The 21,615-nt window shown below is 47.2% G+C and overlaps 1 protein-coding gene across 5 annotated transcripts in view; it reads right to left on the bottom strand.

The window, feature by feature from the left end:
- cspg5a (chondroitin sulfate proteoglycan 5a) overlaps positions 1-21,239 on the bottom strand; it is a 55,143-nt gene extending 33,904 nt beyond the window's left edge. For 2 of the 5 annotated variants that reach the window (XM_078398372.1, XM_078398374.1), the window contains exons 1-2: positions 20,849-21,238; positions 7,710-8,970 (exon numbers count right to left, since the gene is read on the bottom strand). In XM_078398372.1, coding sequence (XP_078254498.1) covers positions 7,710-8,970; positions 20,849-21,014 — 1,427 coding nt within the window. In that variant the 5' untranslated portion in view covers positions 21,015-21,238. Of the gene's footprint in view, positions 1-7,709; positions 8,971-20,848 lie in introns of all 5 variants that reach the window. The other 3 variants (XR_013547195.1, XM_078398375.1, XM_078398373.1) reach the window with 3 other exon arrangements.
- Between the last annotated feature and the right edge of the window lie 376 nt (positions 21,240-21,615).

Raw genomic sequence — 21,615 nt, 5'->3', positions numbered from 1 at the left:
AAGAGTTGTGCCAAAAGGCCTGTTCCTTGCTGCATGACTCCAGACAACTTTAAGTGGATGAGCAACAATATGGCAAGTGGTGTATAAAAATTGAAAAAAACCCACTTCAGTAGAAGAAAGAGAAATGATGAGTAATTTTTTTTAGAAGTGTTGCTGTTCAAATGGTTCTTTATGCCCTTGTGAAAAAGATCAATGTGTAGGTGGTGCAGACCATTATAAAGGTGAAGAACATAGGGCGGCACGGTAGCGCAGCGGTAGAGTTGCTGCTTTTCAGCGAATGCAGCGCCGGAGACTCAGGTTCGATCCTGACTACGGGTGCTGCACTGTAAGGAGTTTGTACGTTCTCCCCGTGACCTGCGTGGGTTTTCTCCGAGATCTTCGGTTTCCTCCCACACTCCAAAGACGTACAGGTATGTAGGTTAATTGGCTGGGTAAATGTAAAAATTGTCCCTAGTGGGTGTAGGATAGTGTTAATGTACGGGGATCGCTGGGCGGCACGGACTTGGAGGGCCGAAAAGGCCTGTTTCCGGCTGTATATATATGATATGATATGATATGAACATGTTGGCATTTATTGCTGATGGATATTCATACAAAAGTAAAAGTATCTTGCTGCAAAATGATAAGGCGCACAGGATTATGTACAATATTGGTCTCAATACCTGGGGAAGGATATACTTGTAATAGAGAGGGTCTGATGAAGATTTACCAACTGGTTCCAGTAGTGGTGAGGTGAGGATAGATTAAGTGGACTGGATCTCCATTCTCTAGAGTTTAGAAAAATGAGTGTTGACCTCACTGAGATGTACAAATGTACTCAATGGGGTAGATGTTTCCCCTGGTTAATGATTCCTAACCAGAGTTCACAATCTCAAAATAAAGGGTGGGCTATCTAGAACTGAAATGAGGAAAGATTCTTTGGCTCAAGGTGATGAATCTTTGGAATTTCCTTCTTTGGGTGCAATGGAGCCAGACTTCTGGATGCTAAAAGCTTTCAAGTGTATGGGGATAGGACAGAAAAATGGTGATTGATGTCGGTCATCCATGAAAGATGGGGCAGGCTCAAGGGGCCGAATGGCCTACTCCTGCATCATTTTTTAAATGTCCTTGACACGGCCCTGATAATTCGGAGCTCTACAAATTAAAATCATCCTCACCACCTTTTGCTATGCTCTCTCTAGACACCCAAAGTTCATTGCTGCACTAAATGAGATGAGAATTAGATGCAAGAGAATATGCTTTCCAGTTCCATGCTCTTGATAAATTCTCACCTGACAGGAAGGAACATAAATAATAGATGGAAAATGTTCAGCTGTTAGCATTTGATTTTGGGCAAATCAGTTGCGATGTCATCCCAATAGTTTAGACACAGAGTGGTGCAGCGTACTTTGCAAAGCGTTCTGAGAAATGCATCACTAAATCAACATCTTGCATAATTCGTCTCACCTTCTTGCATCCCTGTGGGAAATCTTCAAGCACTGTACTTAGCCTGCTATATACCCGCTTCCTTTATACAACCTTCCCACTGCATCATCAATCCAAAGGCATAAAATGGTGCTTCTCCCAATGATATGACATCCATCAAACCCTCCTTGAAACTTCACTAAATCAGCCTCTGGCTTTTCTTTTAAAATGCATTGAATAACAGACCAATCTTCAATGCTCTCTCTAGAATGTTCTTTGCTGCGCAAAAATGATTTAAATCACATGCAATGGAATATATTTTACATTTCCATCTTCCTGCTTAATAGAAGGGAAATGTTCGGGTGTGCATGGATTTTGGGTGTGAATGGGAAAACCTGTCTTGATACTTCAATTGCAGAGTCTAATTTTAGCATAATTTGTAAATGTAATGCTGACCTGATCTTCTAAAAATATTTAATGGAGATGATTAGCCATCAATGACCTGCCTAGTTGGATGGAGTTACACTTTCCTTGTTACATAGCAGCAAGTCTGGAGCATTGTGTGCAGTTTTGGTTTCCTAATTTGAGGAAGGACATCCTTGACATTGAGGCAGTGCAGCATAGGTTCACCAGGTTAATCCCCAGGATGGCAGGACTGTCATGTGAGGAAAGAATGGAAAGACTGGGCTTGTATTCACTGGAGTTCAGAAGGATGAGAGGGGATCTTATAGAGACGTATAACATTATGAAAAGGACTGGACAAGCTAGATGCAGGAAAAATGTTCCCAATGTTGGGGGAGTCCAGAATCAGGGGACACAGTCTTAGAATAAAGGGGAGGCCATTTAAAACTGAGGTGAGAAGAAAGAAAGTTGTGAAATGTGGAATTCTCTGTCACAGAAGGCAGTGGAGGAATTTAAAAGAGAGTTAGATAGAGCTCTAGGGGCTAGTGCAATCAAGGGATATGGGGAGAAGGCAGGCACAGGTTACTGATTGTAGATGATCAGCCATGATCACAATGCATGGCGGTGCTGGCTCGAAAGGGCCAAATGGCCTCCTCCTGCACCTATTTTCTATGTTTCTATTCAGTCATTGCTGGGGTACCAACTTCTCTCCATGGTCCTGAACTAAAATACTTCAAATGTCAAAATCTATTCTGGGTCCCTCCTATTTCCCCTCTAAACTGCTTCTCAACAACATCATTGGTTTTCTGTACAGATACCAGCAAACCCTCAACATGAGCAAATGAAACTGCAGATGCTAGAGACCTGAAACAAAACTAGAGAGTGCTGGAAACACACAGCGGGTCAGGCAGCACCTGTGGGTAGAGAAACAGAATTAAACTTTCTTTGCAACCGAGAACTGAAAACAAGTTGGTTGTGGAGCAGGTGGGCGAGGGATGGGTTGGGCAAAGTATAAGACTAGGGTTGCCATGGTGATAAACTGTTGAAGTTACAAAGCATAAACTCAGGAACGTAAAAGCTTTGAAGTGCATGGCTGTTGAAGATCCCACAGGATAAGCCATTGGAGGGAGAATAACGAACAAATATCACCGGAGATACGAGAAACTGCAGATGCTGGAATCTTGAGAAAAACACAAAGTACTGGAGGAACTCAACAGGTCAGGCAGCAGCTGTGGAGAGAATGGACAGACGACATTTCAGGTCGGGACATTTCTTCATAGGTAAATATCCACAAAATCGTGACCCACGGGTAGAACTGGGCAGTTCTGATGCAGATTAGAGAGAGTTACCTGAAGTTGTTGGATTCAACACTAGGTCTGGACAGTCGCAAGGTGCCCAGCAAGATGTTTCGGAGCTATTCCTCAAGCTTATGTTCTGCGTCATTATAATTGTGCAGGAGGTCACAGACTGGTCAGGGTGGGGATGAGGTGGAGAATTAAAGCAACAGGCAATAGGAAACTCATGGACGGGCAGTGAATGTAACACACGTGGTCCATGCAGCGGTCACCCAATCTGCATTTGTACAGGAGACCGTCCATCTTGATCTCGTCGCTGTATCTAAATTGTCTTAACTCCGATCCAACATCCAAACATCCTTAGCATTCTACAGCTACGTATTGGAAAGTATGGATCTTTGTTCTCTTTCGCCTCTATTACCAACTGCATTTGCAGAGCACCAGTTCCACCGGCTGCAGCTGTGATAACTGACAGCAGGTGAGCGAATGAACACATCTTCATATTGTCACGTCAACCTATTGTGACATCGCCTGATCTAAGCCATGCCTCTGTTTGTCTGTTAAAACCTCGTCCATGCCCATATATTACTCTAGGTGTGACTTATCCAACGCACTTCTGTCCTCGTCCACCTTCTACACTCCACTCATTTGAGATTAAGAACTCTGGTCCTTGAGGTCTAACACAAACCAAGTTCTCTTCACCTTGGTTTGTGCTCGCTGCCATTCATGGGTCACTGTGGCTCTCCTCCAGTTTCCAGGTTTTTTCTGCAGTCTCGGTCCCAACCCGAAACATCATCTCTCCACAGACACAAAATGCTGGAGTAACTCAGCGGGACAGGCAGCATCTCTGGAGAGAAGGAATGGGTGAGTTTCAGGTCGAGACCTGAGACCCCTCGACCCGAAACATCACCTATTCCTTCACTCCAGAGATGCTGCCTGTCCCGCTGAGTTACTCCAGCATTTTGCATCTATCTTCGATTTAAACCAGCATCTGCAGTTCTTTCCTACATTATCTCTCCGTGTTGTCCAGAGATGCTGTCTGACCAGTTGAGTTACTCCAACACTTTGTGTCTTTTTTTGTAAACCAACATCTGCAGTTCCTTGTATCTCCTCTAGCACTCTGGCCTTTGATCAAACTTAACTTTAATGGGTTCATCAGCTAGGTTTTTCTCTTTCTTCCCATAAAGCTGCCTCTTTGACAAAGATTTTCTTTAGACTTTGGAGACACAGCGTGGAAGCAGGCCCTTCGGCCCAGCAGGTCTGTGCTGACCAGCGCTATCCTGTGCACTAGGGATAATTTATAATTTTTACCGCAGCCAATTAATCTACAAACCTGCAAGTTTTTGGAGTGTGGGAAAAAACCTGGGCAACCAGAGAAAACTCGCAATCACAGAGAGAACTTACAAACTCCGCACAGACAGCACACAAAGTCAGTATCGAAACTGGCGCTGTGAGGCAGCGACTCTACCGCTACGCCACTGTCCCCCCTTCAATGTCTCACCTCACATTTCCTTATGCGGTCTACTGCTGGGTTAAGTTGCTCATGCTTCCGTGCACTATCGTGGGCATGTTTCCACATACAAACACAAGTGGGGACAATAGCAAAACTCCCGTTTTAACTAGGCCCCAGTCAGGTACCTTCCCATTCAGAACAATTGATCGCCCTGCGTGGCTCGGCCGCAGCACTTTCCATCGCCCGGTGGGGGCTCAGGACTTTCATCGGCCTGCTCGGCTCGACTCGGCCCTGGGACTTTCCATCGCCCAGTGGGGGCTTCAAGGGGTTGGGAGCCTCGATCGCCTCGTGGCGCCACGGGAGAAGAATGAGGAGGAGATAAGACTTTGCCTTCCATCACAGTGAGGGTGTGCCTAGAGCAATCACTGTGATGGCTGTTTGTGTAAAAAATTATATCTGTGTGTCTTGTGCTCTTTAATGTCTACTGCCGGACCCTGACGTGAGAGGACGCCGGCGTTGAGTATTCGCCGCTTTTCCGTCAGGATAGTTTGTCTGTTTGTTTCTATGTTAATTGTATTTGTAAAGCGCTTTGAGCATGTGATAAGGCGCTATATAAAATAAATATATTATTATTATTATTAATTGTCCGGATCCATGACTTCAACAAGCCACTGGTCGACCATGGGAAACCTCCTGCAAGGACTCAGAGGGCCGATGTATTTCTAAAGACTAAAGTCTGTAGTTAGTACATAGTGTAAATGTAGAGCTCAATCTTTCTCTTTCCTGCACAGTGGCGCGGTGATAGTTGCTGCCTTACAGCGTCAGAGACTTGTGGTTCGATCCTGACCACGGGTGCTGTCTGTACGGAGTTTGTACGTTCTCCCCGTGGGATTTCTCTGGCTGCTGCAGTTTCCTCCCACATTCCAAAGACGTACAGGTTTGTAGGTTAATTGGCTTGATATAAATGTAAATTGTCCCTAGTGTGTGTAGGATAGTGTGAATGAAATTCAGTCCCTTGCGAGGGATGACATAGAATCTGGAGATGCAGAGTCAGTATGGATAGAACTGAATTGTAAGGGTAAAAAGACCCTAATGGGAGTTATCTATGGGCCCCCAAACAGGGTGCAAGTTGAATCAAGAGTTAAAATTGGCATGTAGCAAAAGGTAATGGGTGGTTCTGGGAGATTTCAACGTGCAGGTAGACTGGGAAAATCAGGTTGGTACTGGACCACGAGAAAGGGAGTTTGTGGAGTGCCTCCGAGATGGATTCTTAGAACAGCTTGTACTGGAGCCTACCAGGGAGAAGGCAATTGGAGTCAATTATAAAAGATGGATAGCAGTAACAGGATCGGTCCGAGTCAGCATGGATTTACGAAGGGGAAATCATGCTTGACTAATCTTCTGGAATTTTTTAAGGATGTGTCTAGGAAAATGGACAAGGGAGATGTAGTTTACCTGGACTTTCAGAAGGCCTTTGATAAGATCCCACATAGGAGATTAGTGGGCAAAATTAGAGCACATGGTATTGGGGGTAGGGTACTGACACGGATAGAAAATTGGTTGACAGACAGGAAACAAAGAGTAAGGATTAACGGGTCCCTTTCAGAATGGCAGGCAATGACTAGTGGGGTACCGCAAAGCTTGGTGTTGGGACCGCAGCTACAGTATTTACAATTCACATTAATAATTTAAATGAAGGGATTAAAAGTAACATAAGCAAATTTGCAGATGATACAAAGCTGGGTGTTAGTGTGAGCTGTGAGGAAGATTCTATGAGGAGGTAGGGTGACTTGAACAGGTTGTGTGAGTGGGCGGATGCATGGCAGATGTAGTTTAATGTGGATAAATGTGAGGTTATCCACTTTGGTGGCAAGAAAAGGAAGGCAGATTATTATCTGAATGGTGTCAAGTAAGGAAAAGGGGACGTACAACGAGATCTGGGTGTCCTTGTACATCAGTCGCTGAAAGGAAGCATGCAGATACAGCAGGCAGTGAAGAAAGCCAATGGTATGTTGGCCTTCATGACAAGAGGAGTTGAGTATAGGAGCAAATAGGTCCTTCTGCAGTTGTACAGGGCCCTGGTGAGACCACACCTGGAGTGTAGTGTGCAGTTTTGGTCTCCAAATTTGAGGAAGGACATTCTTGCTATTGAGGGAGTGCAGTGTAGGTTCACGAGGATAATTCCCGCGATGGCTGGATTGTCATATGTTGAAAGAATGGAGCGACTAGGCTTGTATACACTAGAATTAAGAGGGATGAGAGGAGATCTTATTGAAACGTATAAGATTATTAAGGGGTTGGACACGTTAGAGGCAGGAAACATGTTCCTGATGTTGGGGGAGTCCAGAACCAGGAGCCACAGTTTAAGAATAAGGGGTAGGCCATTTAGAACAGAGATGAGGAAAAACTTTTTAACCCAGAGAGTTGTGAATCTGTGGAATTCTCTGCCTCAGAAGGCAGTGGAGGCCAATTCTCTGAATGCATTCAAGAGAGAATTAGGTAGCGCTCTTAAAGATAGCGGAGTCAGGGGGTATGGGGAGAAGGCAGGAACGGGGTACTGATTGTGGATGATCAGCCATGATCACAGTGAATGACGGTGGTTTCCAGAGGAGGTTTCCAAGAATGATCCCAGGAATGAGTAGGTTAACATATGATGAGCGTTTGACGGCACTGGGCCTGCACTCACTGGAGTTTAGATAAATGAGGGGGGACCTCATTGAAACGTACAGAATAGTGAAAGGCTTGGATAGAGTGGATGTGGAGAGAATGTTTCCACTGGTGGGAGAGTATGGGACATTCTTTTAGGAAGGAGATGAGGAGGAATTTAGGGTGGTGAATCTGTGGAACTCTTTGCCACAGAAGGCTGTGGAGGCAAAGTCAGTGGATATTTTTAAGGCAGAGATAGATAGATACTTGATTAGTCGAATGTCAGGGGTTATGGGGGGAAGGCAGGAGAATGGGGTTGAGAGGGAGAGATAGATCAGCCGTGATTGAATGGCGGGGTAGACTTGATGGGCCAAATGGCCTAATTCTGCCCCTATCTCCTATGATCTTATAATCTTGTGATGATCTATGCCGTGCGATACGAGTCTTGCTTTGGGTTTTGATCGGGTTTGTATTACAAGAACGTACCGCAGAAACAACTTGGCACTCACCTGCAAATCGCTCCAACATTTTCCATGAGGTAGCATTGCCCGCCATTGTAGCAGTAATTTGGGGCCATGTCGCAGATGGACTTGCAGGACTTATTCTGCCTCACATATCCCAGTTGGCACTCCTTCCTGCCTTTCTCTCCAAAGAAAAGTGGAGACAGACTAACGTCACGACTGGTCTCTGAGTCTGAGGTGTCAGTGAAGACAGTGAGGTAGGATTCTGAAATGAAGTCCAGGTTGGACATAGTTTGCCTGGTGACGTCTTCTTCCCTCACTAGCATGGTTTGTACCTTGGGAGAGACGGTGGTCAGTCGAAGTTCCTTCTCACTTTCTAACTCACTGGCCATTTCATCCCAATAATGTAACGTAGCCAGTTGAACGCCAGAAACGTCGCCATTAGGAGAAGGAGTCAGGGCAGGACGTTCAGGCAAAAACTCTTCTGTGGAGTCCATGTTGGATGACCTGATGGACACACCTGGATCTTCAAGCACGGGAAATTTATCAGAAGCGTCAACTGTGGCATCATTGTCAGGGTGATAAATGTAATCTGTGGGCAGATCAGAAGGCTCGCTTGTTGTCAGGGGGCGATGGGCAGGGATGGTCCTCAGCTCAGACGACAGATGCATCTCCAGGTCTACCTGTGCATAGTCAGTGCTTCCTTCCATGCCCTGGGCTGGGAGGCTGGTGGCCTCTTCAAAGCTGACCAGCTTGGAATCCTGTTTCCCTTTCAGCATGGTGGTCCCTCTCGTGAGGCCGTAGGTCTCTGCACTTCCCTCGACGCCTTTAATCAGGTCCAAGCTGTTCGAAGGGTTGGCCAGGGTGAGTGGCACCTCTTCCGAGATGCCCTCAGCCTTCAGGCAGCCTGGGCAGTCCACGGGCTCCTCGACCAAGTCATCGGACCGGGGAGGGGAGCTTGCCCCCGGGCTGCCCAGCACCTCCGACGCAGACTGACCGCCGTTCGTCCCCAACTCCCACTCCACTGCACCGATCCGAGCACTAGGATCCTGTTCCTCTCTGTGGGCCGGCCCTTCCACTGACCTCACCTGCAATCCGCCCGTCGGAGTTTGTGGCTCGTCGGGGGTTGGCCAGGCGGAGTTGCTGGGGACAGTGGAAGCATTCAGGAGTTCCTGAAGGTGGGGAACGTGCTGCCCTGCTGTCTGGGCCTCTGGGGTCAGGGAACTGGTGGGGACTGGGGAGCTCTGAGCGATTAGCACGGCAGAAGTGGTCTCCTCAGCAGGGGAAGGTGACACAGAGACATCAGATCCTGGAACAGAGAGAAATAAGAATAAGACGGGAATGATAACAGATTAGTGGGACTCAGAACATAGAAGGTACAAGCCCTTTGGCCCACAATGTCCGTGCCAAACGTGATGCCACGTTATAGTAATCTCTGCCAAGTTAAACTAATCACTCTGGCTGCACATAATCCATATCCTTCCATGCCCTCAATATCCATGTGCCTAAATGCCTCTTAAATGCCACTATTATATCTGCCTCCACCACCATCCCTGGCAGCTAGTTTCAGGCACCCAACACACTCTGTGTAAAAATATTTGCCCCACGCATCTCCTTTAAACTTTGCCCCTCTCACCTTAAAGCAATGCACTCTCATCTTTATATTTTCACCCTGGGAAAAGGTTCTGACTGTCTACCCTATCTATGCCTCTCATCATTTTACATCATTCCAGCAGATCCTCCCCTCAACCTCCGGCATTCTGGAAAAAGCAATCCAAGTTTCTCAAAATGTTCCTTATACTAATAGCCCCGAATGGAGGCGGCACTCTGATAAACCTCTGAAAACATTTGGCATACTGTGTTATGCCCACACATTCATTTGAAGGTGAGGGGGAAAGATTTAATAGGAACCTGAGGAGTAACTTTATTACACAAAGAACGGTGGGTTTATGGAACGAGCTGCCAGAAGAGGTAGTTGAGGCAGGAGCTATCATAACGTTTAAGAAACATTTCGACGGGTAAAAGGTTCAATAGACAATAGACAATAGGTGCAGGAGGAGGCCATTCGGCCCTTCGAGCCAGCACCGCCATTCACCGTGATCATGGCTGATCATTCTCAATCAGTACCCCGTTCCTGCCCTCTCCCCATACCCCCTGACTCCACTATCCTTAAGAGCTCTATCTAGCTCTCTCTTGAATGCATTCAGAGAATTGGCCTCCACTGCCTTCTGAGGCAGAGAATTCCACAGATTCACAACTCTCTGACTGAAAAAATATTTTCCTCATCACAGTTTTAAATGGCCTACCCCTTATTCTTAAACTGTGGCCCCTTGTTCTGGACTCCCCCAACATTGGGAACATGTTTCCTGCCTCTAACGTGTCCAACCCTTTAATAATCTTATACGTTTCGATAAGATCTCCTAAATTCCAGTGTATACAAGCCAAGTCGCTCCAGTCTTTCAACATATGACAGTCCCGCCATTCCGGGAATTAACCTAGTAAACCTACACTGCACGTTCAGAGCGTTAGGGGCCAAGCACAGGCAGGTGGAACTAGTGTAGATGGGGTATGTTGGTTGGTGTGGGCAAGTTGGGCCACAGGGTTGTTTCCACTGCATGATTATGTATATGTACTCATGCAAAATAATGTATGGACAGAATTGAAAATTCCACACAATACTCCAGAATATAATTATAGATGAAATGCAGATGTACAGAGGGAAAAAACAACTACTTTTGAAATGCACTATGCATTTGTTGATCATGGTCATTGTGCACGTGACATCTGTATCTATCTAAAATGGTCCTTAACAATAGCAAAGCTAGTGGATGCTGGAAATCTGAAGAGTAACCAAAAATACATTGGAGACACTCAGCAGGTCAGACAGCACCTGCAGAGAGTAAGAGAGATTTAACGTTAAAGTGCTCAGTTCATGTGGCATCTATAATTAATGAATGTCTATTCTATATAATTAAAAGCAGAAAAATCCTGACATGCACAGCGGGTCAATAAGCTTCTATGGCAAGAGGAACAGCTTTAACATTTATATCCTTCTTTCGCAATGTTAGAAATAGAAGTTCATGGCATAAAAGATGGCCCTTCAACCCGATACATCCGTGCTGGTCCAATGAAGCCATCTAGAGTAATCGAGGGCTTGAGCTATAGGGAGAGGTTGAGCAGGCAAGGACATTATTCCTTGGAATGCAGGAAGATGAGGCGTGATCTTATAGAAGCATATAAGATCATGAGAGGAAACAAAACTGCAGATGCTTGTTAAAAATCAAAGGTAGACACACAATGCTGGAGTAACTCAGCGGGTCATGCAGCATCTCGCGAGTGAAGGAATGGGTGACGTTTCGGGTCAAGATCCTTCTTCAGACTGAAGAAGGGTCTCGAAAGGTCACCCATTCCTTCTCTCCAGCATTGTGTGTCTACCTAAGATCATGAGAGGATTAGATAGGGTAAATGCACAGTCTTTTACCCACAGTAGTAGAATCAAGAACTAGAGGACATAGATTTAAGGTGAGGTGGGAAAGATTTCATAGGAACTTGAGGGGCAACGTTTGTACAGGAAGGGTGTTAGGATATGGAACGAGCTGTTGAGGAGGTAGTTGAAGCACGTACTATCATAACTTAAAAAAAACATTTGCACAGGTACATAGACAGGATTGGTTTGGAGGGATGTGGGCCAAACAATAGACAATAGGTGCAAGAGGAGGCCTTTCGTCCCTTCGCGCCAGCACAGCCATTCACTGTGATCATGACTGATCATCTACAATCAGTTCCCCGTTCCTGCCTTCTCCCCATACCCCCTGACTCCACTATCTTTAAGAGCTCTATCTCACTCTCTCTTGAAAGCATCCAGAGAATTGGCCTCCACTGCCTTCTGAGGCAGAGAATTCCACAGATTCACAACTCTCTGAGTGAAAACGATTTTCCTCATCTCCGATCTAAATGGCCTACCCCTTATTCTTAAGCTGTGGCCCCTGGTTCTGGATTCCCCCAACATCGGGAACATGTTTCCTGCCTCTAGCGTGTCCAGTCCCTTAATGATCTTATATGTTTCGATAAGATCCCCTCTCATCCTTCTAAATTCCAGAGCATGCAAGCCCAGTCGCTCCATTCTTTCAACATATGAAACGCAGGCAGGTGGGACTAATATAGATGGGGCATTTTGGTCAGTGTGGGCAAGTTAGGTCGAAGGGCCTGTTTCCATGCAGTGCGACTCTATGACTTTGCTTTCTAGAGTCACACAGCCACACATGCTGATCAATGTGCACCCATCCTGTCTAAGCCCATTCTCCAGCATGTGACCTCTAGACTTCCCAACTCTCAGTCTGAACTTTGAATGATACAGCTCTTCAGGTGATGATCCAACATATTCTTAACGCGCTGAACGTATACCATGGGAGAAAGAGAATTCCCTTGACTTCCCTCTGATCCTTCTGCCAATTGACTTTAAGTCAACCTTATATACCTTAAGTATTAATTCAGAGGAACTGGTCTTTTCTGTTCACCCAAGACAGATATCTTATAACTTTATCAACTGGAATCATACATTTAAAAATTCTCCTTTACTTAAAAAAAACATAGATTCTCATAACAATAATGCTGGTGTAAAGGGTGGCACAGCCAGTAGAGTCGCTGCCTCACAGCACCACAGACCCGGGTTTGACACTTACATCGGGTGCTGTCTGTGTGGAGTTCGCACATTCTCCCTGTGACCGCATGTTGGTCTTTATGACAAGAGGAGTTGAGTATAGGAGCAAAGAGGTCCTTCTGCAGTTGTACAGGGCCCTAGTGAGACCGCACCTGGAGTACTGTGTGCAGTTTTGGTCTCCTAATTTGAGGAAGGACATTCTTGCTATTGAGGGCGTGCAGCGTAGGTTTACTAGGTTAATTCCCGGAATGGAGGGACTGTCGTATGTTGAAAGACTGGAGCGACTAGGCTTGTATACACTGGAATTTAGAAGGATGAGAGGGGATCTTATCGAAACGTACAAGATTATAAAGGGGTTGGACACGTTAGAGGCAGGAAACATGTTCCTAATATTGGGGGAGTCCAGAATCAGGAGCCGCAGTTTAAGAATAAGGGGTAGGCCATTTAGAATGGAGATGAAGAGAAACCTTTTCAGTCAGAGAGTTGTAAATCTGTGGAATTCTCTGCCTCAGAAGGCAGTGGAGGCCAATTCTCTGAATGCATTCAAGAGAGAGCTAGATAGAGCTCTTAATGATAGTGGAGTCAGGGGGTATGGGGAGAGGGCAGGAACGGGGTACTGATTGAGAATGATCAGCCATGATCACATTGAATGGTGGTGCTGGCTCGAAGGGCCGAATGGCCTCCTCCTGCACCTATTGTCTATTGTGATTCCTCCAGGTGCACCAATTTCCTTCCCGTTTCAAAATTGTACGGGTTTGTAGGTTAATTGGCTTCGCTAACCTGTTCCAAGTCTGTCGGGAGTGGATGTGAAAGTGAGATAACATAAGAATTTGCGTGATTCGGGAGATCGATGGACGATGTGGACTCAGCGGACTGTAAGGCCCGTTTCCATGCTTTATCTTCCTACGACTGAATATCTCCCTTTATCTTGCCCATGCCCTCTCTGGTGACACGATATCCATTGTAGTTGGTGACCTGACAGGTGTTAGTTGCAGAATGATCTCCCTGCTTTTACACCTTGCCCTATAAATGTTGAGTATCCCATCAGTCTGAAGAAGGGTCTCGACCCGAAACGTCACCCCGTTCCTTCTCTCCAGAGATGCTGCCTGTCCCACTGAGTTACTCCAGCTTTTTGTGTCTATCTTCGGTTTAAACCAGCATCTGCAGTTCCTTCCTACACATCTATCGTTAACCTTCTCAACCAGATGTGGCACTCCAGCGAAGAAGTGTTTATGGAGATGTACTTTACGGTCTCACTATTCCTCTACACTTCTTGGTGTCATTCCATTTAACATGTGATCCTTGCCTTGTTTGTCCTCATCAAATTCCCGTGGTGTCATTCTCAGGGCTGTTCACTGTGTCCTAGTTTTGAGGTATTGCACTCCATTATGGGGAGAAGGCAGGAACGGGATACTGAATGAGAATGATCAGCCATTATCACATTGAATGGTGGTGCTGGCTCGAAGGGCCGAATGGCCTCCTCCTGCACCTATTGTCTATTGTCTATTCAAACCCGTCACACGATGATTTTCCCAGTCTATGTTGGGAAAGTTAAAATCCCCTACTACAACAACCTTATTTGACCTGCAGCTGTCTGCAATCTCCCGGCACATTTGTTCTTCTAATTCCCTTAACTATTTGGGGGTCTGTAGTACATGGTGATCATCCCTTTCTTGTTCCTCAGCTCCACCCATACAACCTCACTAGACTAACTGTCTGTAATGTCACCTCTGAACACAGCCGTGACATCCTCCTTCACCAACAATGCAACCCCCCCTCCTCTTTTTCCCTCACCCCTGTCTCTCCTGAAGCTCCTGTACCCCAGGACATTGAGCTGCCAGTCCTGCCCCTCCCGTAACCAGGTATCAGTCATGGCTACAACGTCCCAGTCGCTCGTACCTATCCACGCCCTAAGCTCATCTGCCTTACCTGTCAGGCCCCTTGCATTGAAATACGTGCAGTTTAAACCAACCCTCCTTCCTTGCTCTCCGCCTTTCACCTGCCTATTCTGTCCACTAACCTTTCCCAAACCACCCTCCGTACCAACGTCCAGCCTCTCATGAGCTTCTGTCCACCCCCTACCAATCTAGTTTTATTTTATTCCACTGGTAGCTTACAACCCAATGGGAGAACATTGAATTCTCCAATTTTAGCAAACTACAACCCTCCCTTCCCCTTTCTTTCCCCAGCTCCTCTTTCTTTCCCCAGCTCCCCTTTTTTTCCCCAGCTCCCCCTCTCTCTCTCTCTCTCTCTCTCTCTCTCTCTCTCTCTCTCTCTCTCCTGTGCCCCACCTGGACTTGCACCTATTTCTCCCCTTCACTTCTCCCTAAGTTTCCCCACTGTGTCAGGGAAACAGAGAGTGGGACTGTGAATCTACAGGACCAGCTATCAAAGTAAATGATAGAGCGGAAACAATTGCAATGCTCGACGAACATTTGGACAGGTACAGGAATAGGAAAGGTTTGGAGGAACATGGCCCAAATGCAGGCAAATATGGCTAGATCAGGTTGCCTAAACCTTGGTTGGTATGAACATGTTAAGCCAAAGAAGGCCCTATTTCCATGCTGTTTGACAGCAAGGTGGCGCAGCTGTAGAGTTGCTGCCTTACACACCAGAGACCCTGGTTCGATCCCGATTAAGGATGCTATTTGTACGGAGTTTGTATGTTCTCTCCGTGACCGCATGGGTTTTCTCTGGGTGCTCCGGTTTCTCACCACACTCCAAAGACGTGCAGGTTTGTAGGTTAATTGGCTCCTGTAAAATTTGTAAATTTTCCCTTGTGTGTACGATAGTGCTACTGTACGGGGTGATCACTGATCAGCACGGACTCGGTGGGCTGAAGGGCCTGTTTCCACGCTGTAGCTCAAAAACCTGAAGACTATTTTTGTGCACAACCCGCAGGCATTGCCACTTTCATTTCACTGCACATCGAGTATGTGTATGTGACAAATAAATTTGACTTGACTTGACTTGACTTGAGTTCCAACTCAACTCTATGACAAGCGAAAGTCTAAGGTCCAAACACTTTTCCATGACATTCAACGGTATTACCACTTCCCAGTCATTGCCTCTACCAACCCTACCAACTGGGCTGCAAGCTTCCCAAGCGAAATATGAGGTGCTGTTCCTCCAATTTCCGGTGGGCCTCACTATGACACTGGAGGAGGCCCATGACAGAAAGGTCAGACTGGGATTGGGAGGGGGAGTTGAAGTGCTCAGCCACTGGGAGATCAGGTTGGTTAAGGCGGACTGAGAGAAGGTGTTGAGCAAAACGATTGCCGAGCCTGCGTTTGGTCTCGCCGATGTTGAGAAGTTGACATCTAGAGCAGTGGATACAATAGATGAGGTTGGAGGAGGTGCAGGTGAACCTCTGTCTCACCTGGAAAGACTGTTTGGGTCCTTGGATGGAGTCGAGGGGGGAGGTAAAGGGACAGGTGTTGCATCTCCTGTGGTTGCAGGGGAAAGTGCCCGGGGATGGGGTGGTTTGGATAGGAAGGGACGAGTGGACCAGGGAGTTACGGAGGGAATGGTCTCTGCAGAACGCAGAAAGGGGAGGGGATGGGAAGATGTGGCCAGTTGTAGGTGACAGAAATGTTGGAGGATAATTTGTTGGATCCGCTGGCTGGTGGGGTGGAAGGTGAGAACGAGGGGGAATCTGTCCTTGTTACGAATGGGGGGAGGGGGAGCAAGAGCGGAGCTGCGGGATAATTTTATACGTTTCTATAAGATCCCCTCTCATCCTTCTGAATTCCTGTGAATACAAGCCCAGTCTTTCCAATCTTTCCTCATGTGACATCTCTGTCCTAAATGACCAACTCCTTCCCCTGAGACTGAAGCTTCATGCCTGCCTCCACATGGCCAAAGCCACTGACCAACATGGTACAAGGAGGCAGCAGAGTGGCAATGGGAGCTCAGCACGTAGGTAGTGAGTGGGTGGACCATCGTGAACTGTGGCCAAACACAAAGTGCTGGAGGAACTCAGCAGGTCAGGTAACATCTCTGGAGGAAAAAGCATGGGTGACGTTTCGGGTTGGAAGCCTTCTTCGGACTTTACACCCTTGACCAAATGTAGAAATAACTGGATATGTTTGATTATTATCAAAATAAAACATATTTCGCATGAACGACTCTCCACAGTGATTTGGAAAGTGACACTTCAACATTGTCCATCCCCTCCACAGATGCTGCCTGATCGACTAGCTTCCTCCGGCACATTTGTGTTCTGACCCTGCAAGTAGTTGTGCACCTCGGATAGATCATAGCACAAAACAGTCCGAAGAAGGGTCTCGACCCGAAACGTCGGCCATTCCTTCTCTCCCGAGATGCTGCCTGACCTGTTGAGTTACTCCAGCATTTTGTGAATAGCACAAAACAGGGCCATTTGGCCCGCAATGTCTGTGCCGAATATGATGGCAAGTTAGAAAAATCTCTTCTGACTGCAGATGATGCATATCCATTCCCTACATGTCCATGTGCCTCTCCAAACGCCTCAAATGTCACTCTCGTTTCTGCCTCCACCACCACCACTGGCAATGCGTTCCAGGCACCCACCATCCCCTTTGTAAAAAAAGAGGACCCTACACATCCCTTTAAATATTGCACCACTCACCTTAACGCAATGTCCACTAGTCCATGACATTTATACACTGGAGAAAGGGTTCTGGGTTTTACCCTATCTCTGCCTCCCATCATTTTATATGTTTCTATCAGGTCTCCCCCTCAACCTCCGACATTCCAGAGAAATGTCTGTCCAACCCCTCCTTACAACTAATACCCCCGAATAGTCTTCCAGAGATGTTGCTTGACCCGCTGAGTTACTCTGTGCTTTATCTTTTGCTTAGTGTTCTGGTAAATGTCTTCTGCACCCTCCCCAAAACCCCCCTGACCTACAGCATTCAATCATGAAATATCTGCATACAAAGAATACATGGACTCCTAATTTGAGGAAGGACATTATTGCTATTGTGGGAGTGCAGCGTAGGTTCACCGGGTTAATCCACGGGATGGCGGGTCTGACATATGACGAAATAATGGGTCGACCGGGCTTGTATTCACTGAAATCTAGATGGATGAGAGGGGATCTTATAGAAACATATAAAATTCTTATAGGATTGGACAGGCTAGATGCAGGAAAAATATTCCCGATGTTGGGGGAGTCCAGAACCAGGGGTCACAGTTTAAGAATAAGGGGTAGGCCATTTAGGACTGAGATGAGGAGAAAAAAAATCACCCAGAGTTGTGAATCTGTGGAATTCTCTGCCACAGAAGGCAGTGGGGGCCAATTCATTGGATGTTTTCAAGAGAGAGTTAAATTTAGCTCTTAAGGCTAAAGGGATCAAGGGATATGGGGAAAAAACAGGAACGGGGTACTGATTTTAGATGATCAGCTGATGATTTTAGAAGGGCTCGAAGTGGTCTACTCCTGCACCTATTTTTCTATGTTTCTATTACCAGTGTAATCTAGGATGTGTATATTGAACGTCTGTTATATCGAGTGTGCAGGGTGGGGCAAATGTGTGCTTTAGACATTCCTACACTTCCCATGTGTAGGAAGGAACTGCAGATGCTGTTTTACATCGAAGATAGACACAAAATGCTGGAGTAACTCAGCGGGTCAGTCAGCATCCCTGGAGGAAAGGAATGGGTGACTTTGTGGGTCGAGACCCTTCTTCAGACTGAGAGCCAGCGGAGGGGGGAACTAGAGATATGAAAGGGTATATATCGAGAGTAAGATCTGGGATAGGGTGATTAAACCAATTCCATGTGGGTTATACACTGTAAATAGACACACAATGCTGGGTTGAAGACTGATGACGGGTCTCGAATCGAAACGTCGCCCATTCCTTCCATCCATAGATGCTGCCTGTCCCGATGAGTTACTCCAGCATTTTACGTCTGTCTTTGGTGTAAACCAGCGTCTGTGGTTCCTTCCTACACATGGTCTATGTGCGGTAAGGGGTGTGATATCACGGAGCGTTGTACATGCACAAGGGACGCGGTGGTCCTGATTGCCAGAGTGGGGCTGAAGATGTGAAGTCCCGTGCCGTTGTGAATGAGGATATCTGTTGTCTGAGAGGATTTGTCAGCCAGCGACTGCGGACTTCTCGCTTCAAAGCTCCCGTCCTTTCATGCCTCCAATGGAGAGCACAGTCAGAACATTGCCAACGCCGGCTGCCTCCGGTAGAACACAACCACACACTGCCCAGCCCACAGCAGACATTTTAACCGAAGCATTCTGACCCAGCAGCAAGGCAAACGACAAAAAGACACGAGTCTGCCGTCCTTCCCCTCGGTTAGCAACGCAGGAGAAACTTGCTTTTGTATCATCCATTCCAAATGCACAATATCACACCCACTACCGCATGAATCGGTTTCATTCCCCCTCTCCCAAATCTGCATCGTCTTTCCCGCATCGTCCTGTTTTGCACATTCAAAATGCCATCGAAATTAAACGAACCTCAGCAATCTATTCCATCCGATCTGTGTCCAGCATTAAGCTCAACACGTGTACCAAGCAGTACAAGAAAATAACTACAGATACTGGTACAAATCGAAGGTATTTATTCACAAAATGCTGGAGTAACTCAGCAGGTCAGGCAGCATCTCGGGAGAGAAGGAATGGGCGACGTTTCGGGTCTGAAGAAGGGTCTCGACCCGAAACGTCACCCATTCCTTCTCTCCTGAGATGCTGCCTGACCTGCTGAGTTACTCCAGCATTTTGTGAATAAATACCTTCGACGTGTACCAAGTACATACTTAATCTAGAAAATGTATATGTTTCACAATATGCATACTGCTGAAACTGAATTCATTTCTCCGCTACATAACTCGCACCCACGCCCTGTATAAAGTTTCCATCATCTGCTCCTGTCTAATTATTGAAGGCTACATTGCCGACCTAACGTCGACTGGTCTACCATGCCTCAGTCTCCGTGTATCGCACATAATACACTCAATACAGATTCGCGTGTGGTGATATCATTGGGATCTTTGGTAAGGCAAATTACAACAGACAATAGGTGCAGGAGGTGGCCATTCGGCCCTTCGAGCCAGCACCGCCATTCAATGTGATCATGGCTGATCATTCACAATCAGTACCCCGTTCCTGCCTTCTCCCCATACCCCCTGACTCCACTATCCTTAAGAGCTCTATCTAGTTCTCTCTTGAATGCATTCAGAGAATTGGCCTCCACTGCCTTCTGAGGCAGAGAATTCCACAGATTCACAACTCTCTGACTGAAAAAGTTTTTCCTCATCTCCGTTCTAAATGGCCTACCCCTTATTCTTAAACTGTGGCCCCTGGTTCTGGACTCCCCCAACATTGGGAACATGTTTCCTGCCTCTAACGTGTCCAACCCCTTAATAATCTTATACGTTTCGATAAGATCTCCTCTCATCCTTCTACGTACCAAAGGTACGTATAGCCTTTATCATTCAATCGATGCTACCCGGTCTATTGATGGTCTATTCATGGGTTATGATCAAACCCTGTGTAGCGTACATTAACTGGCAGTCAAACCTCTACATATACCCAATATTCTAAAGGGTCCCGACCCGAAAAGTCACCCATCCCTTCTCTCCAGAGATGCTGCCTGCCTGAGCCGCTGAGTTTCTCCAGCACTCTGTGTCTATCTTTGGGATAAACCAGCATCTGCGGTTCCTTGATTCTACATTCGAAGCACAAACGTTCCCATCCAATACCCATCCCTTTCCCAGAGGTTGGACGCACTGGAGGAATGCCAGGCGGGATCCAGTGATGGGTCCAATGATCCGAAGTGCATTGATTATCCGAGATGCCTCTGTCTGTGGGAAGTGGACGGTGCCCGTGGGACGGTCGCCTCGGGCAATCATTGCTCCACATCGCAAGGCAAAGCCCGAGTCTCGACCCCCAGCCCCCATGGCTGCCTACAAGCGGCTTTTAACCACCGTCCGCATGGCTGAGGTTTGGGCGCAGTGGGGTCGGACGGAAGGACAAAAGCTCCCGGGGACAAATGTGGCCGAGTGTGTGTGTGTGTGAGAGAGAGAGAGAGAGAGAGAGAGAGAGAGAGAGAGAGAGAGAGTGTTTGTGTGTGTGTGTGTGTGTGTGTGTGTGTGAGAGAGAGAGAGAGAGAGAGAGAGAGAGAGAGAGAGTGTTTGTGTGTGAGAGAATGTGAGAGAGGGAGAGAGCGTGTGAGAGAAAAAGACAGAGAGGGAGGGTGTGTGTGTGTACATGAGTGTGTGTGAGAGAGACAGAGAGATAGAATGTGTGTGTGTGTGTGTGTGAGAGATTGTGCGAGGGAGAGAGCGTGAGTGTGTGAGAGAAAGACAGAGAGCGAGTGTGTGTGTGTGTGTACATGAGTGTGTGAAAGACATTGTGTGTGTGTGTGTGAGAGACAGTGTGTGTGTGTGTGTGTGTGTGTGTGTGTGAGTGAGTGTGTGAGTGAGTGTGAGAGAGCGAGAGCGAGAGAGAGAGGGAGAGGGAGAGGGAGAGGGAGAGGGAGAGGGTGACCGTCAGCGCCAGGAGCGGCTCAGTTGCCGAGTTACTCACCGGTGGCGGCGGCTGCCAGGAGCTGGAGCGAGAAGGTGCAGGCGATCAGAGCCAGAGCCGGGCTGAGACCCTCGCCTCCCCTCGCCCTCACCATGCCGCGCACCCTCACCATGCCGCGCTCCCTCTGCCCGCCGTCTGCCCGGCTCGCAGCCGCTCTCCGCCCCATCCTCAACACTTGGAGCCGGGGAGTGATTGGGGAGGGGAGGAGAGGGGAGGAGAGGGGAGGGGAGAGGGGAGGGAGATGCCGGGTGGGACCGCGCTGCCGGGTGAAGATGGGGAGGTGAGATGATGGTTGCTGGTGGATGTCTCCCAGACTGACTCTTGCAGACGCAGCGCCCGCGGACAGACAGACAGACAGACAGACAGTGAGCGGCCAGCTAATCCGCTCACAACCTGGAATAGCAACCGAGACCTGAATCACACACAGACCAGGGACGCGTTACCGAGGCATGGCGGGGTGTTCACACTCACTTGCGCACTCACACTCACACACACCCCTTATTCACACTCACACACACACACACACACACAACTTATTTACACACTCGCTTATACACACACACACACACACACACAATTATACACACACCCTTATTCACACTTATTCACACACACAATTACACACATATTTATTCACACACACACACACTCACACACACTTATTCATACACACACAATCACCCTTATTCACACACACAATTACACACACACATATTCACACACACACACTTATTCACTCACACAATTACACACACATCCTTATTCAC

This window comes from Rhinoraja longicauda, chromosome 4 (assembly GCF_053455715.1).
Source record: "Rhinoraja longicauda isolate Sanriku21f chromosome 4, sRhiLon1.1, whole genome shotgun sequence".
In the NCBI taxonomy this organism is placed as follows: domain Eukaryota; kingdom Metazoa; phylum Chordata; class Chondrichthyes; order Rajiformes; family Arhynchobatidae; genus Rhinoraja; species Rhinoraja longicauda.
Note: the sequence above shows the minus strand (reverse complement) of the source record. Positions and strands in the feature narration are given on the sequence as shown.